We start from the raw sequence: 19,293 nt of genomic DNA, 5'->3' as shown, positions 1-19,293 counted from the left end.
GTATGTTCAATGCTATGAGAAGACACTTTTCTCTCGGCTGGTTGTGAACTGATGGTGCTGACAAAAAGGGTTCTGGGTTTTGCACCGTTAGAATTGAATTGCGAATCTAAATTCGAAATGAATTTGAGTTGATGTAAAAATCTAAATGTCAATTTAAGTATGTAGAATGAATTCATATGCTCAAATTCAACTGTTTTACATGTAATTTTTTATCCTATTCATTTTATCATATAACATTAAACTATGTTTGATGTAGCAAACAGGATGTGGAATTTTAATTTAAATAAATTAAATGCACATGCATATACTGTAAATTCATATAATTCAATATTTAGTTTTAATGGTATTTTTGCAAATATTAATTGTATCATATAATATTAAATCATATAAAAAAAAAAATACTACTAATACATTTTATTTTCGGATTCAATTATCTTTTAACCTCTCATCATACACACAATACATAGGGTATTAATAATTAAATATAAATATATTAATAATCATCATGTTTGAAATGCCACCTATAAATATTCAATGAATTGACTTTCATTAGTTGAAGAATACTCAATTTCACAGAATTTATTCAATATATAATATGAATTATATATTCATATGTGACATGAATACATTCATATTTTGTCTTTAATACCTATTTCAATAAAGTTTAATTATAAAATATTTGAAATAAATAAATATAAATAAATATGGAGAAACATGCTCAAGAAGTATAACAAGTCTTTCAAATTGGGTTCAGATTGGTTCATATGCAAAAAATTCACTCACAGAGGTCAAATGTCAATAGTAAGCTTGCATGAAGCTTTTTTCTCACCTCTGTGACCTGGCTGTGAGTAGAAAAAAATACCCTGGCAAAGGGGTCTGACAGGCCCGTGCTGTCGGCCGCAAACAGACTGCGAGCCTGATACATGTGAACCCTCAGCTGGAAGATCTGCTTCACTGTTAGCATACAATAAAAGAGTTATTATCACTGACTATTACACAGACAATCTGAGGTCACTCATATAAGTTCTTTGGTATCTTACTGGTGTACATCAGGCTGATGGGGGGTGTGGACTGTATGCCAGGCCCTTTTACTGCCTTGTTCTCCTCAAACCCATTTGGTAGGCCGCTCAAGTAGTCCTTACGCTGCCTGTTCAAGCCGAGCCACAGATACAGCTCAGTTTTAGCCTGAACGGTCCAGCCTGCAGGTCCAAAGCTTTTCTTACCAGGGAGCTAAAAAGAGAAGAAAAATAGTAAAAGAAAGTAAATTAGTACTTGTCGTTAAAGTATATCAAGTAGATGTTTAGAAAAGCCAATTAAAGGTATCATATATTTTTGTTATTCATTTTTTTAGGTCATAAATTATTTTTTGTGAACCTCTTCAACCCTTTAAATTTAAAGAATTTGTTTAATGCTGCTGTGCCTTCACATGTGAAATGAGGCTACTGGTTGCATCTCTACAGCAGTCACTCATCCATTCACCTCATGAGTTGTATAGTGAGGTCGGGAAGCCCTCTTTAACAGGAAGATCCTTCTACAGCATTCAACTGTTTCGCCGACTGTTAGCACAAATAAGTGCTGTGATTCCTCCCTGGGCACTTCAGCATAAAAGAGCAGTTTCTCTAAGAGAGCAACACGGACAAGAGTGTCTTTTTAAAGATGTCTCTTCGTCCAAGTGTTTCTGGATGCGGTCGTTTCCTGACCCCCTCTAATGGTCACGATCGTTGATCCATTGTGAGACCATGACCATGGCAATGCAGATGTCTCGGCTCTCACTTCTTGTGGTGGGGGAAACCCCCTTTGCTGCTACCCAGCGCGGACCGGTTAGCACAGTTAGCACTCGAAGTATGCGATCTTACAACATTTCCGCCAGGCCAGTCCTCACGGACTTCCCACTATTCTTCGATGCTGCTTGCCATCGAACTCCCAAAGGAAATTGCCGCCCAATGGACCACCTATTGGCCCAATGACGGACTCCAACAGTGTGGGTGAAGGTACAATGCGTGTTGGTCTTTTATTTGTGCTTCTACAAAGTTCACTTAATTTATTAGGATAGAGTTTCAATTTTATTGTAGCTCTGTGTTTAATCTGACTCCAATCTTTAAGTGATTGTTCAAATTTGACTACATTACTGATTAACAGCTGATCATAAGATTATATGTGGCTGAATTTAGATATTTGATTATTCTGGACAACCTATACTTTCAATTATTTGTTCATTAGGGACCCAGTGCCGCACAGAGTCTCATGCCGGCTGGAGGTCATGGATCTCACAATCACAAACTTGACAGTTCTGATCTTAGTCTGGGAGTGTAAATTAACTAATACCTTTAAGTTGGCTACAACATGTTTGCTCATACAAAAAGTGTAGTTTTCTTAGTCATGTTACTACAAGTTGCTAAGTCAGTGATAGACAGAAATCAAAAGGTCCCACATGGAGTACCACATGCTCCATTCATTGGGCCCTCAGTTTGATCTATCCTAGACACAGATTTGAGGTAGCAACAGACTCCACATTATCTACTATGGAGCTTTTCCACTGCATGGTATGGCTCGGCTCGGCTCAGCTCGGTTTGCGTTTCCATTGCAGTTTAGTACCGCTTCAGAGTGGGCAGAATTATAGACATGTCATTAAAGTTGCGCCACCTCTACTGCCGTGACATCATCGTAAACGTGACACAAACAAACAAACAACAATGGAGCATATCCATGGAATGGTGTTCTTCATTCTCGGCATGTGGATGTTTTTAACTGCAAGACAGCCATTATATTTTTTGTTTTAAAAAAGGTGTGTTCAACTCAAATAAAGTTGCGTTCGATCTTCGCTGGCTGTGCTGATTTAATCTAGCTGGTCTAGTGGTCTTGTGTCGCAAGTCCAATGACGCAGGTAGTAGCAATTCTCTCCAGCCAATCAGTGATCAGCAGGGTTTACACGTCACATTTTGGTAATGGTACGGCTCGCTTTGAACCTCAGCCGAGGTGGTACTGAAAAAAGTACTAGGTATCAGGTACTGTACACAGTGGAAACCTCCCAAAAGCGAGCTGTGCCGTGCCATACCATGCAGTGGAAAAGCGCCAAAAGTCATAATGATTTCAGGAGAATAAATCGAATTTTACATTTTATTTGTCAGGTAAGAATGTATCATGCTAATTGCATAATTAGAATCCAATTCAGAAATTATAAATACATAACATTTATTGCTCAAAGATGAATCTAAGAGTGAGAGATGCATACCTGACAGCAGAGAGATACACAGCATGTGAGTGTCCAGGATGCAGAGCTCCAGAGACTTACATACACTGTGCGGGGGTTTTCTGGTTACAGAATCCCAATGATTTACTTGCCACATTCCCTTAAATACCCAGACCACAAAGAAAAGAAATCTTCAAATCTAAGTTGTAAAACAGAAGATCTTTGGTTGGTAAGGATTCCATGACCCAAGAGTCACACCTGGTCAGAGATCGTAAAACAATCTCACCAGAGACCCTGTGAAATTGAGACCATTTTACCAATCACACTGAGACATTTAAAATGACACCACACTTGAAAGGGTAAAAATAATAGATTCGCAAGATAAATCATATATTCTATAAAGACAATCTTGTGAATTTTTGAATTTTTAATGACTTGAGCCTGGTGGGGGAGAAGAGGGAAAGGGGGAGATGGGTTCAGGATTAAGCAAGGGGGAAATTTGGGCTAGGTGGTATCCTTTGCTCTTTCTTTGAGATCTTCTCTCCAGATTAGTGAGTTTTAATGTTTTATTACAGGGTGTTTGATTTTTTGTTATGTCTTAAAATGAAAACATATCATTTGGAGCTCCAGGGGAGGACCAGATGTCAATCGCGGCATCAGAGAAGGGGACAGAGTCCACAGGAGTGACATCTTTGGCTCAACCTTGCTAAGATGTGGGACACCAACAAGGTTTGCTTTCTCAATGCCCACATCTCAGTGGCTGGCCTTATCGGTGACACTGAGGACTTTGTCCAGCAATTCTTGGCAGTCCAGAAGCAGACAGAGACCATCAAACACATCTTGCCCCAGCATGGGCTGGCCCCCAGTCTGCTTGATGCCAAGGGTATCCCCCTGCGGTGTCTACATCTGCTTTGGTGCAGCCTGATGTTACACCTCAGCCGCAATGTCAAGCCTCCCACAGCAATGCGACACAGCCTGTCACCCAGGCAGCCCTCCAAGCAGACAGCAAAGCAGTCCAGACACACTCAACACAGTCTGGCAGTGTGTGACGCAATGCTTCCTCACTCTCAGCCTCATCCTCTCCTTTCGAAACAGGCCAAGAGGTCACACCTCAAGGATGCACTGCTTCCTCACGCAGCTCTATCAAGCCCTTCACAGGATCCAGGGAGCAGGGTAAGTGTTACTCCACACTTAATCTTGCCTTCTTCGGTTTGCTTTCGAGGGTCAGGCATGCCAGTACAAAGTCCTCCCCTTCGGGATGTACCAGTCTCCCCGTGTCTTCACCAAAGTTGTATAGGGTGCCCTTGACCCATTAAAGGAAAAGTGGTCATCTATATCCACAACTCTTGATGACTGGCTCATTCTAGCTCACTCTCGAGATCTGTTGTACAAGCACAGTAACCTGGTGCTCTGGCACCTCAGCCAGTTGGGGCTTCGGTGCAAATGGGAGAAGAGCAAGCTCTCCCCCAGTCAGAGCATCTCTTTTCTCAGCATGCCTAATCAGTGCTGAACTGCCTGAATTTATTCAGGGGGAAAATAGCGGTTCTGCTGAAACAATTTCAGAGGCATTTGGGTCATATGCCATCCACAGCCATGGTAACGCAGCTCGGATTGATGTGTATGGGACCAGTTCAGCACTGGCTACACAGCCGAGTCCCAAGATGGGCATGGCACCATGGCACACTCCATATGGCCATCACACAAAATTGTTGCCAGACTTTCAGCCCCTAGTCAAACCTTACCTTTCTACGGGCAGGAGTGCCCTTAGAACAAGTGTCCAGGCATGTTGTTGTCACAACAGGTGCCTCCAGAACAGGCTGAGGTTCTGTGGGCAATGTGTATGCAGCGCTGGGCTTCTGGATGGGACCACGACTGCAGTGGAATATAAATTGCCTTGAGTTTCTGGCAGTACTGCTGACCCTGCACTGGTTTCGACCGTTACTTCTCCCAGTGAGCCTCCTTGCACAGACCCTGTGCAAGATCAGGGAGGACGAGGTGCAGGCCTTGATGGTTATGCTCTAATGGCCCACCCAGACCAGGTTCTTGGACCTGATGCCCCTCGAGACAGCCCCTCCTTGGCGAATTACCCTGAGGAAGGACCTTCTTTCTCAGGGGCAGGGCACAATTTGGCACCTGCATCTAGATCTTTGGAATCTCCATGTGTGGCTTATGGACGGGAAACAGGGACTTAAGTGGTCAGTCACAGGCAGTGATAGCCACTATGACTCAGGCCAGAGCCCCCTCTAGGCAGGCTTGTGCCCTGAAGCAGTGTGTATTAATTTCCGTGTGTATTTGCTGTGTGTATTCATCCATGGTACGGTTTCCCTGTTGGTTAACCTGTGTCTTTCCCTTAACAGAATTCCTTACTATTCATTGTAAGCAATTCTCTGCATCGGTAGTAGCAGAACATACCACAGTGACTCTTCCATATGTAGTACTGCCCTGCTGGTCAGTCCATATATGTACTCTCCATGTTACCCCCCTTCAGATACTGTAGGATGTGATCTCTGTAGCGTCCCTATCCACACAGACTAAGGCACACTTACCCAGTATTTTACAACTGGTTGTGGCTGTACCCTCATCAGAATGATAAAGAGCTGAAGCACTCTTTTTTGTTGTGTAAAAGTCAAAAACTCAGGCTAAGGAACAGCTGATGTATCCCTCTTCGTACTGTTCTTTCGATCCCGTTCTCGGTATGAAAGACTATCTGGCTCACAACGAGGCGCTGTGTAGGTTACAACGTGGGATGGCAGTTGTCACTTCAGTTTAGTGGTTGTGGCACTTTCCATAGGGATCCCATACGTCAGTTGATGTAACATCTCTGTTACATGCGTATCCGGGACGTTCTGCTCCATTCTTTAATAACAGCTTCTTTCATCACATTGTGACTGATTCATAAATCAATCTGTGCTGAAATGTGCTGTAAAACTGTTCAGAGCGGACTGAAATGATCAGGAATCTTTTTGCAAATAAACTAGATTCAGCCACACTGATACATTCATCACAAGCTGTTTTGGCAGCTTAGTTAAAAAGTTTTGAGTTGTCTTCATAATACATCAAGGAAAATTAAATGATATGGCCCCTTTCAAGATAAGTATTCTGACATAAAATGTTTTAAGACATTTTCAGAATTTGCATTCATCCTAACCTTGAAAAAGGTGGTCTGGACTTTCCCACAGTCCTTTCCGGTTTCTTCATCCACAGAAGAGAAGAGGATGTCTTTGGAGGGAACGCGGGCATATGCAATGCGTTTGTTGTTGCTTATCATCCATATGTAAATATCTGGAACACTATGCTGAGGCTATGATGAAAAAACAAAAGAATTTACATGAATACATCTATATGGCCACATAACCAAGCATATTTGTATTTTATCAGGTCTTGTGCACTACCTCATCAGACAAGAATCTCAGCTTGTGGAGGAAGTTTTGTGCCAGTTTTATTTTGTCTTTCACGTTGCTTTTCTTTACTTGGGATCGCATATTCTTTGCTTGCTGGCCCATGTTTTCCTGAAAAAATAACAACAGGCTTTAGCAACAGACACAAAAATAAGCCACCGGAATCAGATTTTAACATTAGTTACTCTTAATATTTGTTAGTAAGAGCTGCTTTTACCAATTCCTGCATGCATAATTTCAGTCTCTCCCGGTCCAGTTTAGTCTTCCCAGTCTGATTCTGATCATTGTTTGCTAAAGTTACAAAGGTACTGAAAGAGATAAGAAATCCATTAGTATCTTTACTCCGTCATAGACAGTTGAATAAAGTTTTGTGAAAATATTGTGCCAGTTGTGCCTCAAAATGTAAGTTTTTTTTCCAATTCATTAAAAAATGTTACTTCTGAATGATCAAGAAATCATGCTTTACTACCCACCATATGCATTAACCAGTCAAGTGGTTCTTAGAAAACGCTTACTGCACCGTTTAATCACAGGACACAAATGGAGCACAAATAGCACTGTTTCCAGAGAACCACTCATAACTGGCTCAGAGTAACATATATAAACCGTATATAAACCTGCAGCCAATGCTGAGTTCCTCCAGGACTCCTCTGAGTCTGCGCTCAGGATAGGCTTTCTCTGTTTTAATGATCTCCTGCACATCGTTTAACCCTTCTTCCTATAATATGATAGAGAACACAAGCTGCAATGTCAACGTATAGATGCATTTTCACAGATTAACTGTAACCAGGATTATTATTGTATACTAAATGACAAATATGATGTAAATGGAATTTAAGGTAAGAAAACCCTTTGTTTGTTTTATCATGCACTAGTCAATTTTGAGATTTTGGGCTAATTTGCTTCCATAACTTGACTTCTTTCAGACTAGTGGAAAGAAAGTATCCAAAATAAACACTTTAGTGTTTATTTGTTTGCGCTTGATCTATTTGCATCTGTAGATTTTAATTACAATAATCTCTCTACAAGACATAATACATATATAATAATATTTCTATAATGTCAACAAAATGAAATGAGAATTTGAACCTGGCTTTATCCAATGTTCAGATTTCTGTTCTGGAAATAAATTAGTGCATATTTCATCAGAAAATGTCTCGTTTGCTTTTTTATACATAACATTTCAGAAAAGTTGTAATACAAAACAATTGTCTTAATGTACTGTGTTTCATCAACAGGGGAAGTATGGTCTTATCTTTTGGTTAAAATGTTTACCCTATTCATCTGTATTGTCTTGCCTGAAGATTTATTTATTTAGAGTAAAATGAAATAAAAATGAAATAAATAGTGGTACAAAATGGTTGAAACAAAAATAAGAATGTGTAGAGAATGGTAAAAAGATACATATTTCAGAAACTAACTAATATAAGCTATATTCACTGATTCATTACCAATTTATCTGCAATTCTGTCCATGATGTTTGCATTATAAAGCCGTCTTCTTTGGTCCTGCCACCAGCTCTTGATAAAAATGCAGGGCTTCCTCTCAAAGTACGGGAGGTGGAAATAGTTTCTGCAGACAAATAAACCGGATATTATACATGAATTTGCACCAAAATGCAAAATAACATAAATAAATGAGTTTTAGGTCAGTACATGTTGAGTAACTCAACCTGTCAGTGATGACTGGCTTCATTGGAGGAGTGCTGGAAACTGAGGTCATATCTCCACCATCATCCACCTCTTCGTCACTAGAGCCGTGAATGAGCTCAGACTCCTCGTCATCGCCACCCTTCCTCTTCTTTGTTTTTGGCTTGGTTGGAGTATCGAGTTCATTGCCATAGTTTCCTTGATTTGAGAGGATAGCGTAATGATGTAGTAGGTGTCTGACACACTTCCCAGAATAATTCATTACTTGCATAAAAGTGAAGTGTGCACTATAAAATATGATTTTTTCAAGTGGTAAATAAAAGAAAGATTATTGGATTATGTTTAACCAAAAAATACAATTTCAGTCTTTGAATTGTATTTGTTTAGAGCTGTTTTGGACTGTTTAAACGCTGCTTGATCTGTGCAGATTTCTCTCCTGATTCAGACCAGAACACTTTTTCACTGGAGGAAGCGTATTATGGATTAGCCTGAAGCAACAGTTTGAAGTTAAAAGCGGATTTGTTTCTTACAAACACACAGCTTTTGTCTTCTCCAGATGTTATCTGATGGACTGGAGTGCTGTGGATTACTTGTGGATTATTGTGATGTTTTTATCAGCTGTTTGGACTCTCATTCTGACGGCACCCATTCACTTGCAGAGCATCCATTGCTGAGACACTGATGCAGTGCTACATTTCTCCAAACCTGATCTCATGAACAAAAAAAAATCTCATCTATATCTCGGATGGCCTGAGGATGAGTACGTTTTCAGCAAACTTTTTATTTTTGGGTCAACTATTCCTTTAAAGCCAGTTAATGGTCTTTGCATGTAAAAAATTGGATAAGTTTGAGTTTGAATGAGTTTGAATTTATATTGAATCAACCTGAACATAAGAAGGTTGACTTGGAGAGATGGCATTTCAAGCACTGATTATTAATATCATCTACTGCAACATTTCAGGAGTTAGTCTATATGCCTTGTGTATGGTTGATCTAATATTGAACTGGTGTCATTCATATTAAATGTATTATTAAAAAGTACACTCACAGCAGTAACATACATTTCTTTGAAAGTTTAAAAGAATTCAGTAGCATTCTGAATGGTGAGCAACTGGTGACCTCAATTTAAAGGCGGTTAACTAGTCTACCATAGATTTTACCTATTGTAACCTCAAAGTTGATGGGTTTGTCTCCAATCTTCCTGTCAATCATAGTGGCCTCAAGGAAACATCCAAAGAGAAAGAACTCCTCAATTTTTCCTGTGGCATTCTAGATATAAGCAACAAACAATTGATTAAATGTTTTGTGAATACACTTTGTTGTAAATAAAACGTTTAGTAGAGTATGCTTGACAAGAAAATGCTATTTCAGTCTATCTACGTTAATTAAATTAACATTTAATTTAAATTTCATGTTTAATCCAGTGCACTACTTGCCATTTCTTTGTAATTAATTGTGAAATTTACTAGCAATTTCTGAGTGTTTCTTTTTTGTTTTCAGTGTATGGGGGGTTTCCTAAGATTAGACAAAACATGATGTCACAGTGCTCATAAACAATTCAAAACAGATCTGTTTTCTCAAACTGATTAATTTTTAACAGCAAGTCACATGCAGAATGAAGCATAACTTTGGCTCTGACTGTGCAGATGATTGTCTTGCACACAAAGAACTACTATGAGTATTACAGCTAAATGAATAATGTACGGAGATAAATAAAGACAATTAATTATTCACTGTAATTGTATTGAATCCCCCGTCTATGGATCGCTTACATCTGAGATGTTGGGAACTCCCTCCACCTGCACCTCAGTGGAGCACATTACTTCAGCAGAGGAGGTGTCCAGTATCTCCACGGCCAGACTGATCAGCAGCCGGGCCCTGAACGAAACCCCTTCCCCTAGTCCTTCATTCAGGTCCTGGTACTCGTCCATGAGCGTGTAGCTGCGTGTGGAGCCGTACATGTTGGCCCAAGCCGGCCCAAGAGTCGGAAGAAAGCCTAGCAATAGAAACAGGATCACTTTTTAAATCTTTTACCTTTTGATAATATTTGAAAATGGTTTAATACTGATCTTGAACAGCAATGTAGTGATGGCTTATGTGATTGAGTATCCAGAGCAACATGTGATAAACAACAAGGAAATATACTTCCGGTCAAAAGTTTGTAAGTAATTAAGAGTTTTTAATGCTTTTGAAGAAGTCTCTTATCCTCAGTAAGGCCATGTGAAAATACAGTAATATTATTACAATTTAAAATAACTATTTTCTATGTGAATCTCTGTTAAACTGTAATGTATTCCTGTGATGCGCAGCTGTATTTTCAGCATCATTCCTCCAGTCTTCAGTGTCACATGATCTTCAGAAATCAGTATATTATGCTGCTTTGCTGCTCAAGAAACATTTCTGATAATCAGTGCTGAAAAGAGTGGTGCTTATTTTTGTGGAAACGGTGATACACTGGGTTAAGTAGGATTTATTAATAATAATAAAGCAATCAATCAGTCAATCAATACAGATTAGCAATCAGCAAGGACGCATTAAATTATTAAAAGTGATAGTAAAAACAAACTTTTTTTTGGTAAGTTTTCTTTCTTGAATCATGTGACACTGAAGACTGGAGTAATGATGCTGAAAATACAGCTCTGATCACGGAAATACTTTACATTTTAACAATATATTCATGTAGAAAACAGCTATTTTAAATTGTAATACATTTTCAAAATATTACTGTTTTTACTGTATCAAATAAATTGCTGGCAGATTTATTATTCAATTATAATTATTCAGTTATTGGGTGCTTATATTTCATTATTCCAGACTTTTGCACGTTAGTGTATTACTTTTGCAGACTTTGCAGAGGTGTTCAGGAAGCCCTGTTACCTTTGTCTCCATCATTAGCAATCTTCCGCAGGTCAATGAAGTGCGTTCCGATGGCCACATCGTTCACTTTATCCGAATCGCGGATCTGGACTTTCATTCTCCGGCACAGAGGTGGAAACTGCTCAGTGAAAACGATCTGCTCATTCCAGATCGGCTCATAGCTGCTCTTCTGAATTGAAGTTTTTCCCTGCATTGTGGATAGATGACATGGATCAATGGATCAAAAATATTCATGCCTCCCCCTAAAAGGACTACTTATTAAGGAAATCATATACATTAACTGAATGTAATGTTTTCAGACACTAAACTGCATGCTATTTAGAATTAAATGAAAATGCATAATAGTTTAAATGTATGTTAAATGCAATTATCTGAACTTTAGAGTGCTTTTTCTGGCCCAAAGGTAAGATGTAGTTTCATGGTTGGTTTTTGGTTTTGGTTTATGTTCATGTTTTCATGTCTTTTATTTTGTCTTTGTCATAGTGACGGTTCCTGTCATGCGTTTCCCTTGCCCTTATGTAATCCTGCTATTGGTTGTCTTCTTCTTCTTTGACGTTGGCAAACCAGGGCTGCGTTCAGCCCCGACAAAACGGTGCAAAACGTTTTTTAAACAGAAAAAAACGGGGGTGCGTTGAACACACTGTTCTGAAGAGTTGCAACTATGTGTCGTGTTCTTATTGGTTGATTTGGTCATGTGGTTCTTAGTTCTGTTTTGTGATTGGTTCATTGTCTTGATTGTTCACAGGTGTTCCTTGTTTAGTCATTTAGTCTTGTGTGTAAATAGCCCTCATGTTGCCATTGTTTTCTGTCTAGCTTTGTTGTTTGTAACTACTGTTGGTGAGTTGTGTCCATGTCTATGTTCATGTTTCGTCAAGTCATGCCTGTGTTTATTGTTTATCTGCTCACTCTTGGGATTTAATAAAACTCATCATAACTTGCATGCAGTGGACTCTTATTACATGTAGGCTGTAGTTAAACATTTAATATGACAACTGTTTTCGATGGACTTAAAAATATTGCCATTCTGAATTGAAAATATAAAATAGCAATTCATCTTACTTGTAATTTAATGTTATGAGACAACAAACGTTTTCAGCATATGATTTAGAGTGAATGTGTATTTAAAAAATTATATTATTTGGAAGTAGTTCAAATGCGTTACTTTGTTTTTTGTTTTTTTTTGTAATAAATTGTCTGGACTGGACGAGGTCTTCAAAATGTCCCACTTAATGACTCAAACTTCCTGTTTCAACAGGAAATGCATCAACACAGGAAAGGAAACCGTGTTCACCAGCGATTTCATGGTTTTTAACCGAACTGGTCATTCCAGAGTCTTAATTTTTAAAATGTTATTCAGTGAACTTTGAATATTGTGTAAAATGTGTTTTGTTTAATGATTACATTTATTTTCCATCATTAAACTCGATTATATTTTCAAATGTTACTAAATGACCATTAGTGAGAATTCTGCCCACCTTCTGTCCTGCAAATTGCACCTGGACATACGGATCAACCAAGTCCTTATTTTCTCCAATGAAGGCTTTTTTGACGTTTGCCATAATGCTGGTGTTCATTTTGGGCAACCCCTCGGCTCGGTAGATTTTCACGTAGAATTTTGCCCATTGACGCTCAGCTGGGACGTCTTCCGGCAACAGAAGATTACTGGAACAACAACGAAATCAATAAAGAAGAGAGATGGGTTTCTGCATATAGAACCGCCTTTAAATAATCCATATATTGTTGGATGGAATTATCTGGGTGGTAAAATACTAGAATTTCAGATGTCACATTTGAATTAAATACTACAACTACAAGTAAATATTTATTTCATAGGGCTGTCAAAATATGCTGGGAACACTTGAGTTTAGAGTTTTTGTTCAAGGTAAGGAATAGTAACAGTGATGCTTCCCTTTGCAAATAACACATGCAACGAGGTAGGAAGGGTTTTTGTTTTTTACCCCTCAATGTCATCCTCATCTGTTTCATTTGTTTTGTGTGGAGTTTTCAGAGTGTCGCCCTTTTTAACAACTGCGACGTCACACTTGACATAGCCTTTGCATCCAGCAGTGATGTCATCGGGGTCACATAAAGTGGCCCATTTGTGGAAGAACTGATGTTCTGTAAATGTAAAGAAAAACTCTCTAGTCTAGTCTAGAAACAGAGCTTTATCCACCTTATTTTTAACATAAGAGCGGCGAAGGCTTCCGGTGTCGGTTGTTTCTATTTCTTTTACCAGTACAAAAACAATCCATTATGCTGTTTTATATTGCAAACAGGTATTATTATCAGTCATAAACACACTGATTTGTAGCTCAAATATTTTTCTAGTTATTTATCTATAGTGGCTAATGAAGCGTACGTCTTGCACATTCACAGAAAATAGCTTACTTCTGTGTTTTAAAGTAAGGTGGATAGAGAAGCATGATAATACCAGTTACCAGGTTGTGTATAAACTGTGCCCACGTCAAGCTTGAAGCTCCCGACCAGCGTGCCACTTCGCAAAAGATTCTTAGAGTGGATAACCTGTATGGACACATTATTTTAAAACCGTTTAAAACAAAGCTTAAAGCCGAAAGTCCATTTAAAATTGATATTTGATGCTACTTACTGACACTTTCAGGATCTTGTCAAACATGACATCAGGAGGAACGTGGAAGTCAAAAACAAAGTACTAAAAAAAGCAAAAAGTTTATGAAAACATTAAATTAGCAATATTAAAGGAGTACTTCACCCAAAACATGAACATTTGCTGAAAATGTGTTCACCCTCAGGCCATCCAAGATTTCTTCATTAGATTTGGAGAAATGTAGCATTGCATCACTAGGCGCGTTTCCATTTCAGATTTGTGCAAAACTTTGGCGACATTTTATAAATGTCGATAAAAATATTGCGAAATGGCGTTTCCATTAACCAAAGTTATGTGACTAAAACGTAACCTTTTGCCTCTTGCGATAAGTCATGGCAGCGGTTTTTGGTGGGATTTTGGCTATATTTATTCAAAGGAGGCGTAAGCGTGTATCTTTCCAGAAGCAGCACAGCGAGCCGCTTCAGAAACGTGCGTGGCGCGGCTGGATTCTGGAATAAACACAAGCATTGTGGCCGCAATCAGCTTCAGTGACCGTATCAGAGCCACACTGCACACTGTGTGCGGTGTAAATTGTCTAAGCATTAATGGTAGGGAAAGTCCCTTATACTGGAGAGCGGCCACTTATGATGTGTTTCTAGAGGTTATAGTACAGGGTTCCTCAAATCTTGCTCTGGAGGGCCAATGCGCTGCAGAGTTTAGCTCCAACCCTGATCAAACTCAGCTACCTGTGATTTTGGAATGATCCTGAAGACATTGATTAGCATGCTCATGTGTGTTTGATTAGGGTTAGAGCTAAACTCTGCAGGAAAGTGGATCTCGTGGGCCAGATTTGAGGATCCCTGTTATAGTACATTGAAGAATGATCATATGACTTTTTACATACGCCATGTGACCTGTAAATGCGAAAAAAGCCGTTTCCATTGCAGTTTTGCGAATTATTCCTTTTTCGCATTGCCTGAAAAACCACCTCGTGCGAGCGTAAAAACTTTTTTGCGATATTTGGGCGTTTTTGCGAAATTGACGCATTTCCATTAGGCGTATTTTCAATTCGCAATTTCTATTTGTGCAATTTGAAGGGTAATGGAAACGCGCCTACTGTCTCAGCAATGGATGCTCTGCAGTGAATGGGTGCCGTCAGAATGAGAGTCCAAACAGCTGATCAAAACATCACAATAATACACACCAATCCAGTCCATCAGTTAACATCTGGAGAAGACAAAAGCTGTTAGAAACAAATCCATCAAGACCTTTTTCAAACGGTTGCTTCCGGCTAAAATCGACTAAAACGTAACCTTTTGCCTCTTGCGATAAGTCATGGCAGCGGTTTTTGGTGGGATTTTGGCTATATTTATTCAAAGGAGGCGTAAGCGTGTATCTTTCCAGAAGCAGCACAGCGAGCCGCTTCAGAAACGTGTGTGGCGCGGCTGGATTCTGGAATAAACACAAGCATTGTAGCCGCGATCAGCTTCAGTGACCGTATCAGAGCCACACTGCACACTGTGTGCGGTGTAAATTGTCTAAGCATTAATGGTAGGGAAAGCCCCTTATACTGGAGAGCGGCCACTTATGATGTGTTTCTAGAGGTTATAGTACAGGGTTCCTCAAATCTTGCTCTGGAGGGCCAATGCGCTGCAGAGTTTAGCTCCAACCCTGATCAAACTCACCTACCTGTGATTATGGAATGATCCTGAAGACATTGATTAGCATGCTCAGGTGTGTTTGATTAGGGTTAGAGCTAAACTCTGCAGGAAAGTGGATCTCGTGGGCCAGATTTGAGGATCCCTGTTATAGTACATTGAAGAATGATCATATGACTTTTTACATACGCCATGTGACCTGTAAATGCGAAAAAAGCCGTTTCCATTGCAGTTTTGCGAATTATTCCTTTTTCGCATTGCCTGAAAAACCACCTCGTGCGAGCGTAAAAACTTTTTTGCGATATTTGGGCGTTTTTGCGAAATTGACGCATTTCCATTAGGCGTATTTTCAATTCGCAATTTCTATTTGTGCAATTTGAAGGGTAATGGAAACGCGCCTACTGTCTCAGCAATGGATGCTCTGCAGTGAATGGGTGCCGTCAGAATGAGAGTCCAAACAGCTGATCAAAACATCACAATAATACACACCAATCCAGTCCATCAGTTAACATCTGGAGAAGACAAAAGCTGTTAGAAACAAATCCATCAAGACCTTTTTCAAACGGTTGCTTCCGGCTAAAATCCGAGTCCATAATCCATAATAACTCATCCTCCAGTGAAAAAGTGCATCTCCTGTTGTCTCTCACATCAAAATCCACACACATATGTGTTTAGAGCTGTTTAAACGCTGCTTGATCTGTGCAGATTTCTCTCCTGATTCACACCAGAACACTGACTCACTGGAGGAAGCCTTATTATGGATTATAGACTCGTATTGTAGACTGAATAAATGATTTGAAGGTAAAAACGTCTTGATGGATTTGTTTCAGCTTTTGTCTTCTCCAGATGTTAACTGATGGACTGGAGTGCTGTGGATTATTGTGATGTTTTTATCAGCTGTTTGGACTCTCATTCTGACGGCAAACATTCACGGGAGAGCATCCATTGATGAGACACTGATGCAATGCTACATTTCTACAAACCTGATGAAGAAACAAACTCATCCTGATCTCGGATGGCCTGAGGGTGAGCGCATCTTCAGCTCATTTTCATATTTGGGTGAACTGTTCCTTTAAGATGAACAATTGGTTTGATGTGATTATTTTTTGAGTTCAGTTATTTGTTGTGATCATTATTTTGCTATTTTGCTAATACTGCAATCCTAAATTAAAAAGGAACATACCTCATTGTAGTAAGGGCAGTTGGTCGACTCCTTCATTGAGGTGTATTTTTTTTCATCACCGATTTCTACACACACCACTGGATCCATGTTCAGACCCACCAGCTGTCTGGCCTCAATCACAGTGACACTGATCTGGAAAGTGGGGCATGACACACAAATATGCGGTACTGTATCTGGACGGTATTCACAAATGTCTGTATGATACAAAACTATAGGGTTAATATATCTGTATGTCTCAAATGCTGTAAGATCTAGTCTCTTCACTAATACCACTTTTCTTTACCATGGTTTTAGAATCAGCAGATGTTTTGTGATTTTTAGTCTTATACGATGTATGGCGTTCACACCGGTGTCCTAAGCAGAAGATCCACAGCTGTAGCTCTTCACTTTAACTATCAACATGTTCCACTAACCACAAACACAATACTGACCGTCTTCATTTTCAACACTACTTCTACTGTTTCAAACAACTTTGTGTGAAATGTGTAGCTTTTTTGTTCTTTACAAAAAGATCTCTTTCTGTCATCAATGACAATTTGCCGTTCTACATACTTGGAAATCAACTGGTCTTCCAGCACTAGGCTCAATCTTGATGTCAGGCTTTGATCTAAAATAATTATCGGTATTCACAAATGTCTGTATGATACAAAACTATAGGGTTAATATATCTGTATGTCTCAAATGCTGTAAGATCTAGTCTCTTCACTAATACCACTTTTCTTTACCATGGTTTTAGAATCAGCAGATGTTTTGTGATTTTTAGTCTTATACGATGTATGGCGTTCACACCGGTGTCCTAAGCAGAAGATCCACAGCTGTAGCTCTTCACTTTAACTATCAACATGTTCCACTAACCACAAACACAATACTGACCGTCTTCATTTTCAACACTACTTCTACTGTTTCAAACAACTTTGTGTGAAATGTGTAGCTTTTTTGTTCTTTACAAAAAGATCTCTTTCTGTCATCAATGACAATTTGCCGTTCTACATACTTGGAAATCAACTGGTCTTCCGGCACTAGGCTCAATCTTGATGTCAGGCTTTGATCTAAAATAATCACGACATTTTTGGATGGGAAAAAAAGTAGAAGTTGATCAACATACAATGTTAGAATATGGAATATTGGCATTTAAGTCATATTTAACACAACATAAATGTAATACAGCATATCAAATCTGATTTGGAATCATGTGACTGGAATAATTTCTGGTCACCTCTTATTGGAGACATTGGTTGTGACGGCAGTGACTGACGCGAGTGAGATGGTGTCCGGGTCTGGCATCCTCATATCCTCCGTCTCTAGGATGGCCGGCTCATCTTAACAAGTCAAATATGATGAGATGTCATTATGAACATTATGGACATTCATTATGTATATATATATATTTTCAATAAACAAGTTATTTGCAATAAATAAAGGCTACATTCACATAAAATGTTTTATATCATTTATTAAATGTATTATCATATAATATGACATAATTATTGAAATATATGAATTATTCACTATAAACAAAACTGAACTAATAATGTACAAATTTCCACACAATTAATAAAATCGTTCACCTTGACCTTTGCCATCATCCTTGGAGGCTCGATGCTTGCTACGCTTCATTGTTAGGAATTTGATTTATCCTCTTGGTATATGAATGTTTTTGAAAATGGAAATGAAAAAGAAATGTTAAAAATCTCTCAATTTAAATGTAACGGTAATGTCTGTGTAACTCCATTTCAATCAGCCAGGAATCCAAAAGCAATTCGCCTTTATTAATTAACTCAAGTTTATTACCCTAACCCATCAATAATTAGCAGATACATGAAGAATCTATTTAGCACTGAATTAATTTGCATAAGCAGCATGATTATCTAAACAGACAGGTGCATCTACAACTGACAGATTACCTTTAAATAAGCATAAGAGAGAAATAAAAAGAAAGAAAGAAAGCATATTCAAGTCTGAGAATTATGTATGCTCAGAGCTAACTGATGCAATCAAAACAGAGCTAATGGATTCTGTGCAGACCAACCAACAGTTTTTACTAGTTTCTGGTAGTTTTTCTTTCTTAAACAGCAATTATTTATTAAGGTTTTATGATGAAAATATTTCCATTGCAAGATATTTTTGGATAAAAGTAACGTATTTTACTAAAACATCCTCAAAAAATTCCACAAAATAGTGAATTTTGAACATCCTGATACATTTCTGATTATGTTTAATGTTTTCATTAATACACAATTAATATACATCAATATTGCAATATTTGGTTTTCCATGACACACAAAGCAAACAAAAGACTCGTATGCAAAGTCTGATGAAATCCTGAAAGCTTACCGTACAGTGCAGCTGCTTTCCTGAATCACATCTAGGAGTTTGCAGGAAAGACAAACCGATTCCAATATCAAGATGTCTTTAAAATGAATAGTTTACAAACTCATTATTGACAGAGAGGCCACAAAAGTCACTCAAAAAGAGTCTGGTTTGGTCTAATCCTGAAGATGGGCAGGAGAGATGTGATATGGCCATGAATAGTGTATGAGTGCTGAACCCGAGACAGTGGTAACTAGAACTAGCTCTTGATGAGAGAGCTACTACTCTAGATGTCCTCAGACTAACAAAGCAGGTAAAAACCAGCACGTAAACTGCAGGAGCAACGAGGTTGTATCGAGAGTTTGAAGGGAGTGTGAGCATAATGCCTCTCAGCAGTGATGGGCTACAGCTAAACTAATTATACCACATTCAAAAAGTCCAAAGTTTCCATAAGATTTGGAG

The 19,293-nt window shown here is 38.7% G+C and overlaps 1 protein-coding gene across 1 annotated transcript in view; it reads right to left on the bottom strand.

The window, feature by feature from the left end:
- Positions 1–18,138, bottom strand: part of LOC107589784 (otoferlin) — a 32,103-nt gene extending 13,965 nt beyond the window's left edge. Inside the window, exons 1-19 of the mRNA XM_016278313.1 lie at positions 18,090–18,138; positions 17,738–17,840; positions 17,516–17,570; positions 16,522–16,653; positions 13,723–13,785; positions 13,553–13,637; positions 13,073–13,232; positions 12,590–12,776; positions 11,115–11,301; positions 10,010–10,233; positions 9,398–9,506; positions 8,261–8,435; positions 8,040–8,160; positions 7,206–7,306; positions 6,806–6,896; positions 6,583–6,699; positions 6,339–6,491; positions 1,041–1,230; positions 830–954 (exon numbers count right to left, since the gene is read on the bottom strand). Coding sequence (XP_016133799.1) covers positions 830–954; positions 1,041–1,230; positions 6,339–6,491; positions 6,583–6,699; positions 6,806–6,896; positions 7,206–7,306; positions 8,040–8,160; positions 8,261–8,435; positions 9,398–9,506; positions 10,010–10,233; positions 11,115–11,301; positions 12,590–12,776; positions 13,073–13,232; positions 13,553–13,637; positions 13,723–13,785; positions 16,522–16,653; positions 17,516–17,570; positions 17,738–17,840; positions 18,090–18,138 — 2,427 coding nt within the window. The remainder of the gene's footprint in view (positions 1–829; positions 955–1,040; positions 1,231–6,338; positions 6,492–6,582; positions 6,700–6,805; positions 6,897–7,205; positions 7,307–8,039; positions 8,161–8,260; positions 8,436–9,397; positions 9,507–10,009; positions 10,234–11,114; positions 11,302–12,589; positions 12,777–13,072; positions 13,233–13,552; positions 13,638–13,722; positions 13,786–16,521; positions 16,654–17,515; positions 17,571–17,737; positions 17,841–18,089) is intronic.
- Positions 18,139–19,293: the final 1,155 nt, after the last annotated feature.

The sequence above is a fragment of the Sinocyclocheilus grahami genome, unplaced genomic scaffold (assembly GCF_001515645.1).
Source record: "Sinocyclocheilus grahami isolate Dianchi unplaced genomic scaffold, SAMN03320097.WGS_v1.1 scaffold120.1, whole genome shotgun sequence".
NCBI lineage: Eukaryota > Metazoa > Chordata > Actinopteri > Cypriniformes > Cyprinidae > Sinocyclocheilus > Sinocyclocheilus grahami.
Note: the sequence above shows the minus strand (reverse complement) of the source record. Positions and strands in the feature narration are given on the sequence as shown.